Source organism: Nanorana parkeri, unplaced genomic scaffold, assembly GCF_000935625.1.
Source record: "Nanorana parkeri isolate BGI_ZX_2015 unplaced genomic scaffold, ASM93562v1 scaffold1051, whole genome shotgun sequence".
Classification (NCBI taxonomy): Eukaryota; Metazoa; Chordata; class Amphibia; order Anura; family Dicroglossidae; genus Nanorana; species Nanorana parkeri.
Window position 1 is genome coordinate 258,465 of NW_017307319.1, and position 8,887 is coordinate 267,351.

The window sequence follows — 8,887 nt, forward strand, 5'->3', positions numbered from 1 at the left end:
CCCAAAGGTGGCAGGAAAATCCATCATCCAAGCTAGGTTTTTGGGTCATCATTCCATGCCATGCTTACTGATTTACTTATGTTATATAATGAAGCAGAAGAAGTGGAAACACCCAAAAGTGGCAAAAAAAAACCAACACTCCATGCTAGGTTTCCGGCTTGGCACCCGCAACATATTTATTGATTTACTTATAGTATATAATAAGGCAGAAGAAGTGGGAACACCCAAAGGTGGCAGGAAAATCAATCATCCAAGCTTAGTACTGGGTCGTCACACCTGCCATATTTTCTTATTCAGTAATGGTCTACAGTATAATGCAGCAGCAGAAGTGGGAACACCCAAAGGTGGCACTAAAATCCATCATTCAAGCTAGGTTTCTGGGTCTTCAACTCCCCCCCCCACCTCCACCACCACCAAAGTTAGATTCAGTTATGGAAGTAGGAACTCCCAAAGGTGGCAGGAAAATCCATCATCCAAGCTCGGTTTCTGGGCTGGCAACACCCGCCATATTTATTGACTCACTTATGTTATATAATGCAGAAGAAGAAGTGGGAACAACCAAAGGTGGCACTAAAATCCATCATTCAAGCTAGGTTTTCGGGGTCTGTAACCCCCCAACCAAAGTTTGATTCAGTTATGCTATATAATGCAGAAGAAGAAGTAGGAACTCCCAAAGACAGCAGAAAAATCCATCACTCCAAGCTCGGTTTCTGGGCTGGCAACACCCTCCATATTTGTTGACTCACTTATGTTATATAATGCAGAAGAAGAAGTGGTGGCAACACCCACTGTGGCAGGAAAATCCATCACTCCAAGCTCGGTTTCTGGGCTGGCAACACCCTCCATATTTGTTGACTCACTTATGTTATATAATGCAGAAGAAGAAGTAGGAACTCCCAAAGCTGGCAGAAAAATCCATCACTCCACAAGCTAGGTTTGTGGGTCTTCACCCCCCGCAATGTTTATTGCTTAAATTATAGTATATAATGCAGCACAAGACGTGGGAACACCTAAAGGCAGAAAATTAAAAAATTAAATAAATCACTCTAAGCTTGGTGGGAACAAAGAGAGAACCAATGGCAAGGAGTGCACCCCATGATGCAGCTCTAAAGAAACCTACATGTGACTGCCCTAAGCAATTCACCTTTTAACACCTCTGAGTGGACTGATCCTTTAAATGAAATACTCCCAGCTACAGATATTCACTGTTGGAGATGATAGCATATACGTGCCACATTGCAGCTCCATTGATCTACAGTGTAGCTCGTCACAGATGACGGTCAATAAGAGAATTTTACATCTACATTACCATTGCCCAGTTTTACCTGGAAAATCATTTACGTACAGCTGTTCAGCACAATAAAGTCTTCAGGCAATATGTTCGAGGTGTATTGTGGCCATCTGTGTGGCCAAACAAAGCCTGATTTAAAGGACAGCTCAGAGTAAATGCGGCAATCAACATGCAGTGTGAAATGGCTATTTTAAAAGAAGTGTGTTCCATAAGCACCTACCTATGTGTGCTTGATGCAGCAACTTCCCCATTATACACATTGTTGTTCCATCTAGAAGCAGCCCCTCCCCTGTCCACCGAAGAAGCATTTGGGACCTACAGGCCCCAGTGCAAGCTGCAGATCCTAGGGCCTTTTCAACCTGCATTACACAGGCACGGCCCACTGTTGTCACCATCAGGAAACCCGTCATGAGAAATGCAATGTAGCCATTGTTGACATTCATTTAGGCAGGCAACACTGATTTATGCTTCAAAGAATTAAAGTAAGATGGAAATTAGTATTTTAAAGGAGAACTATGGGGTCAGTGTTTTTCCCCACAGTTCTCCTAAGGGTCACGGGAGGACATAAACTAGCGTCCTCCTGTGACCCAAAGCTCAGCATATCGCGAGCAACAGCCTCAGCCGGGACAGATCCCGACAATACTGTCGAGATCCACCCAGCTGCGTGAGTGACAGCTGGCTCTGCCTATCTAGAGGCAGAGCCAGCTGTACCCGCCCCCTCCCCCGTCCGTTCCGCTAGTCAACGCTGGAGGATCGGAGCGGGGAGTGGGGGAAATCCCTGCAGGTAGCGAGCGACGGTATGTGTTCGCTCACTTCCCGATCTATTGAGCCGACGTGTGACAGTTTCTTTGTCACACGTTGGCTCGAACTATGAGGTTGAGTGAAAATCACTCATCTCATAGTTCTCCTTTAATGCAAACATTTTTTTTGCTGTGCAGGGCACTCTCTGAGGAAGATGGGCTGCACCCCACCAAAACATCGGCTTGTACATTGCACTATCAAATGATTTTCTTTGTCTTTGATGAGAAGCCCTGAGAGTTCCTGTGGATTTTGCACTCCATTTATATTCAATTCAAACCTGGTCATTGATTGCACATACAGTATACTGGCATGCCGGTCCATTAAAAAAAAAGGAAAAGCATAATAAATACAGACATACAAGCACAATTCTTGGCCCTCTACTTGAGATATAGATCCGTACCTCCTAACTTCCATGGAGCCCTGGGGAACCCCTACCAACTAAGGAACCCCTAGCAACCTCTAGGGGAACTAGAGGTTGCTAGGGGGTCCTTGAGTTGATTGACCTTCTATTTGATGGTGCCTTCATGGTTTTCAGGGTCAACACACTTGACAGAGCCAGCTGCATGAACCCAGTGATCTGTTTAGCTGGCTGTAAGGGTGGCATTCTGATGACCACTGTAAATGAGACATTCTTCCCATTAGCCACCAGTGTAAGCGGCATTTTTTCCACCTGACCACCAATGAATTGGTTTTTGCAAGTCTTTCCCAAGGCCTGAAAGTTTTTTCAAGGGTTTGTCTGATGTGAAAAAAAGCTTGAGAAAGGCTTTCCTAACTGGATACCAGAAAGGACTCAACGTGCACCAGCTGTCTGTCACTTTTCATTGAACACTTGAAACGCTGCATAGCATTTCCATTCTCCTGAAAAGGAGATTCATTTCGAACCCAGAAGAGCCTATTTTATTCTCTGCAGCTTGCGCTCTTGTGTTAAAATCCCGCTTGATGGTGTCGACGGCTGGTAGCCGAGCATCTCCAAGAGCCGGCAATCAGCTGAATAGGAGCAAATTAAATAGCCGAGTGTTATTTTAAGTGCACATTTGCCGGCCTTGGCTGTAAGAACACCAGTGGCTTTGTCAATTGACTTAATTGTAATTCGCCATAACGCGGCGTTTCCTCCTTTTTATTGTACAGGCTGTGTGTGCCGTCTTCCCAGATCCGTGGCATACAGCGTACTTTCCAAACGACTGATAAAGTATGTCTGTCTGTGAAGGTTCTCATTTATCCAGGTCTTGGTATAGCTATTATTAGTTATACGCAGTTATCTGTAATGTTGACAATGTTTCGCCTTGGGCCTAAAAGTCCCCATAGACGGCTCAGACTTCAGCAGGAATCGGCAAGTATCCGAGTGGTGGGCGCCCCTGCAAGCTCTACAAAAGTTGATCTATAAATCGACTGCGCAACGTGAAAATCAGTTGGCCAAAAGTCCAACCAGATGCAGTCAGAGACGTGCTAGACACTTTTGAGCACATGATGGAAACACCGCACATGCATTTTTTTCAATTTTGCTTAGACAGACATATTTTTATTCCCTGTGTGCTCACTTGTAAGCTTATTAATAATACCAGTGAAGACCCCAATGGTTGCCAGGTGCAATAACCCCTAGAAGTTTGTTGTCCTGCGGTCAGACCATCTAAGAGATGGATTTTGATTGGTCAATTGGGGTTGCAGGCACTTCACACATCGCTTTTGCTCTTTGCCCTGCTTCCGAGCGAGCCTGAAAAGGAGCGTTGTCAATACTGTATTCCTCGCCCTGGAAACCGAGCAGGTCAGCGCCTTCCTCTCTCTCCACCCCTCTCCCCCATTGGTTACTGAGGCTTCATATTTCGGAGTCTAGGTCATCTGCAACCGACTCCACTGTACTATGGCTGCACCAGTGTGATAAACAAGGAGAAATTCTTTCTCGGATTAAAGGATTAAGATCTGAAAGGTGATTCAAACTCTTCCCCACGTCGAGAAACATAAATAAGAGGAAGGAATCCTTCATATTCTTGTTTTTGCTCGACTCATTGTCCCCTTTAATTAATGAGAGTGATGGAGAGATTTTTCCAGGGGATTAGATGCTGCTCATTAGCTTGTCCTGATCGCGTAACAAGTAGGGACATTGTTAAAAGGCCACTCGGCATACCGTATTTATCATTCTCTACATGACGCTGATGGGTCTCCGTTTTGTCTCGCAAATTGCGCTAAGCAAATCAACCAGTGCTAATGAAAACTGTACAGATGAGTGAAAGGAAAATTAAAGGGGCCTTTGCAAGTGATTCATTTCTATTGCATAGTAGTGTTGGGGGGGAAAAGGGGAAAAAATGTCTTCTACAATCTGTTAGAATTAGTCAACCTAAAACCAAAAATGTGAGTTTTTGGTAGATGTTGGATAATTAAATCCCCACTAACTGTTTCATATGTCTATTGGGGACTCCGACCATCACTGCTGGATTTGTGTTTTTGATTAGAGGAAAGCAATAGGAAGAACTGAGGCACACAACACATAGATGCTCACTGGAGCTACTTGTACAGTCCTGCATCTTGTACCTCTGTCCTGATGATGCTGGTTCCCGGGATCACAGCATCACCCTTATCTTTGCATGCTCAGTAACTCAAAAAAAGTGTATTAACTGAGGACACTGCAGCGGCGATACGACAGTTCCTGCATTATTACGGTGGGACAGTGTTGGAACATGGGCATGGTCTGGACATGACCTCTTGGAAAGTAGGCATATCAAGTGTAGGCCATGGGTGGGGGTGACCGTGTACTTGGCTACTGGGACCAATATGTTGATAACTATGATAGAGGTGGGCAGAGACACCCAAAACTTTCAGACCATCGGGAACAGAGGATAATATTGAGAGCAATTACTGTGCACGTGCAAGGGAAGTAAATATTCTAGGTGAATAGTTATTTTAGATTGTAAGCCCTCAGGGGCCGGGCCCCCCTACCATCTTGTCTTGCATTGTATTTTAATTATAATGTCTTCCTTATATTGTAAAGCGCTGCGCAAACTGTTGGCGCTCTATAAATCCTGTATAATAATAATAATGACTGGAGCAATTACTGTGCATGTGCAATGGGAAGAAAGCATCCTAGGTGCAGAGATTATGAAGCAGCTCAGCTTTTGGGTGCCGACAACGAAGGGGGAGAAACAGGCGGTTGAATAGCGTTGTTGGCCAAGAGCAGGAAAATGTCAGGATCAACAGGTCATTTGTTCCTAGCAACTTAAATTAAAGGAGAACTATGGGGTTAGGGCTTTTCCCTATAGTTCTCCTAAGGGTAACGGGAGGACACAAACTAGCGTCCTCCCGTCACCCTAAGCTCAGTATACCGCGAGCTACAGCTCCCGGTATACTGAGACACCGCATCCGGGAACGGATCCTGACAATTATGTCTGGATCCGCCCAGCTGCGTGAGTGACAGCTGGCTCTGCCTATCTAGAGGCAGAGCCAGCTGTACCTGCCCCCTCCCCCGTCTGTTCCGCCAGTCAGCGCTGGAGGATCGGAGGGGGGAATCCAGTCACTCTCCTGTCACGGCTCTCTGCCGTGACAGGATCTAGAAGTGAGCGAACGCCAGTATGTGTTCGCTCACTTCCAGATCTACTGAGCCGACCTGTGACAGTTTCATTGTCACAGGTCGGCTAGAACTATGAGGATGAGTGAAAAGCACTTGCCTCATAGTTCTCCTTTAAGAGAAAGGAGCATATAACCTGCAGAATACAGATTTTCATGTATGACTGCAGAGACACTTCGAATCCTAGGATCCTGCCTACTTGCCTTTAGGAAGGCCTTGACCATCGGTGACTAATACGCTCATGTTTTACTGCAGAATAATAATTATTACTCTTTATCGGAGCGTGTAGAGCCTTGCAAACCCCCTTCTAGTTACTAAATATAGAAAGGCACGTCTGCCTGCCGAAACTTGTTATTTAAAGAGAAATCGGAGGGATGCTTAGCAAAAGTGCCCGTGCCTTTATATAGTAAGCGGAGAGGTGCGTATTGTGTATCTCATTCTACACACATCACTTTCCCTGGCAGTGTATCCGCACTCTGCATTAATCATTCAGTGTTTAGCCAGCGACGTGACTTGTGCGCAGGCCGGCCCCTCTACAAAGTAGATTACTTTCCTGAAACAAGCCAGGCCTATTGATTTACACTTCCCTTATCGACAGTTCCCCGGTAGCAATGAAAACAGCTGTGATAGCCCAATACGAAAACAACGCATCGCAGCGCCTTTTCTGCTCCGAGGGATCGTGAGCCTTGTGACTTATGTGGCTTTGTTGATTATTAAAGCAGGTTTTACAGGATAAAAAAGGACTTTCTAATGGTCTAATCTGTATTCCTAGCTTAGCTCCACAAAGTGAAAGGTGTCAAAACATTATCTGTTTGCTGACGACTTCAACTTGCCGTAGTTCTCTTCCAAAAACGACAGAGAAAAGCTGATTGGTTGCCATGGGCGACTGCTCCAGTGTTGATAAATTCCCCTCTCTGTGGTAACTATATATGCTCATATGCAATGTTCTTTCTGACTAGTAGTTCTTCACAAAGCTATTAATCTCATTGCAAAGATTTAAAAGCAGAGGTGGTAGCCAGGCAGGTAACATTTTCAGCAGGTCAGCAATCGTAGGCCCTGTATTTCTCTCTTTTTAATAAAAGTGCTGACCCGCACCCGGGTGACACCATTGCAGGGATGACACCAAAAAGACTGATAGTCATTTTGGTGTCACCCCCTCTAAAAGGTCAGGCACTCGGTCATGGACCGAGAGTCCGACAGTGCCAGGAGAGAGGAGGGGACCCGGCGGCATACCTCATCCCGCCGGGTGATTGTCCCCTCCTCTCTCTGCCGGCGTCCATCACCAAGATGCCACCGGCAGGCGTCAATCAGATGGCCATACATGCGCGATAACGACACAGCGGGGTGTCACCCGGTCTTAGATCCTGTGGACCTGTTCATTCATTGATAGGAAACATTGAAAAGTGATGAAAGTCACTTAGCAGTAAAGCTGGCTTAACAAAGCTATTATTCATGTACAGTAAATTGTGTAAGAGGGGATTTTCCAAACCGCACCAGTAAAGGGCAATTCTACCCAGCGCGGAGCAGTTTTTAGATGTGCCAGGAAATGATCTTTATATTGTGGTGTGTTATCTCGTAGATAAGGACGTGCCTCAGAGGGTACCGGGCTTTAAACAGCAAATGTGACCTTACTGGGTGACACGAAAGGGATTTTCACATGTGTCTATTTATATATCTTTATATTCATTAGAAAAAGTATATTTAAAGCCCAATTGCACTTTTATTTTAAATGAGCTAAATATATCCCACGTACATCAAAACACAATGATGTGCAAACTCTTTCAGTTTCTGTTTTCTTTAGAAAGCAGTCACGGCCTGAGTAGAGAAGCCTGCCCCCTGCCAGCACACTGCAGAGACGGACCCTTGATCTCTGTGTGGAAGCAGTGGTCTCTCTGCAAAGCTTTGACTCTCTCCCTGCTGAAACCTATATCGCTACAATAAGCTCACTGCTGATTTGGAGAACTCTAGCCGACTCTCTGCAGGGGGTATGTCTGTAGAGAGGCCGCTGATTCCACATAGAGAGCTTCTCTTTAAAGCAAGGGTAGCCAAACTCCGGCCCTCCAGCTGTGGTGGCACTACAAATCCCATGAGGCATTGCAAGATTCTCACAGCTACGGACATGACTCCCGGAGACAGATGCAACACACCTGGAGGGCCGGAGTTTGGCTACTAGGGTTGCCACTTGTCCAGGATTCACAGAAAGATTCATGTGTCCGGGTTTCTCAGCAGAAACCCGGACACATGATGTCAGGCAGACTGGGGCAACCAACATTAAGATAGGGGCTACTGGCCCCCCACTGAAAATAGTTGCAACTGTGATATTTCCATATGAATAAGCTACGACCCCATTCTCCCCAAAAAAATGTCCGCGCGTCGCTAGAGTGTTCGGGTTTTGCTTCAAGAAAAGGTGGCAACCCTATTGGCTACCCCTGCTTTAAAGTGACCCTAACCTCCGCAGGTAAATCGTAGTGCATTCAGGTACCTTAACTATGAACAACAATGTATCTTATTTGTGTATCGCTCGGCTGTAGATCCTCCAATCATCTCTGAATTGGTGCTGACACTGTCCTTCCTTCTGGAGGGTGGCTACTTTTGTTCTCCATGGTCCCTGTGTGTGTTTTAAAGTAGTCACCGCTCCAAGCTCACTCGCGGGATGGACTACAATCTCATTACAAATGAGTAAACTAAACATGAGATTGTAGTCCATCACAGGCGTGAGCTTGGAAACTCTGCACCTACCACTCTTAATTATTTATTACTTTTAAAGGAGTGGTAGGTGCAGAGCAAGCTTGCAGGGGGAACAGCCTGATGTTGGTTAGTTAGTTCAGTGACACGAAGGAGATGCAAATTGTGGTGTCGCCCTTCTGGCTGAATGGTGAATCATGGAGCAGCCATTCTTATCTCGAGCCTGATGGCAGCTTTCGGTCAATTACATTAGGCATGTTTCAAGAGATTACATTAGCTGATTTTAGGGTGGCCATACACTAGTAGATTTTCGAAAGACCTTTCGCTCGAATTTCTATTAGTTGTCGGGGTCAAATCGATCATCAATTTAGTCTGTAGCTACGAAAAAAGTCAAAAGGAGCAGGATGGGAAAATTCTAACAGTGTATGTGGTTTGCATTCAGGAAACTCCATTCATTCCAAAATGTTAAAATTAGGGACAGGGCCTCTCTCTCTGCTGCCCCAAGGCCAGGTTCCTCAATGCGCCCCCTACCCGCCAAACCCCCCCCCTCCCCC

The 8,887-nt window shown here is 45.7% G+C and overlaps 1 protein-coding gene across 1 annotated transcript in view; it reads left to right on the top strand.

Moving 5' to 3' along the window:
• SETBP1 (SET binding protein 1) overlaps nucleotides 1-8,887 on the top strand; it is a 175,627-nt gene that overhangs the window by 105,573 nt on the left and 61,167 nt on the right. The window contains exon 5 of the mRNA XM_018567453.1: nucleotides 8,444-8,458. Coding sequence (XP_018422955.1) covers nucleotides 8,444-8,458 — 15 coding nt within the window. The remainder of the gene's footprint in view (nucleotides 1-8,443; nucleotides 8,459-8,887) is intronic.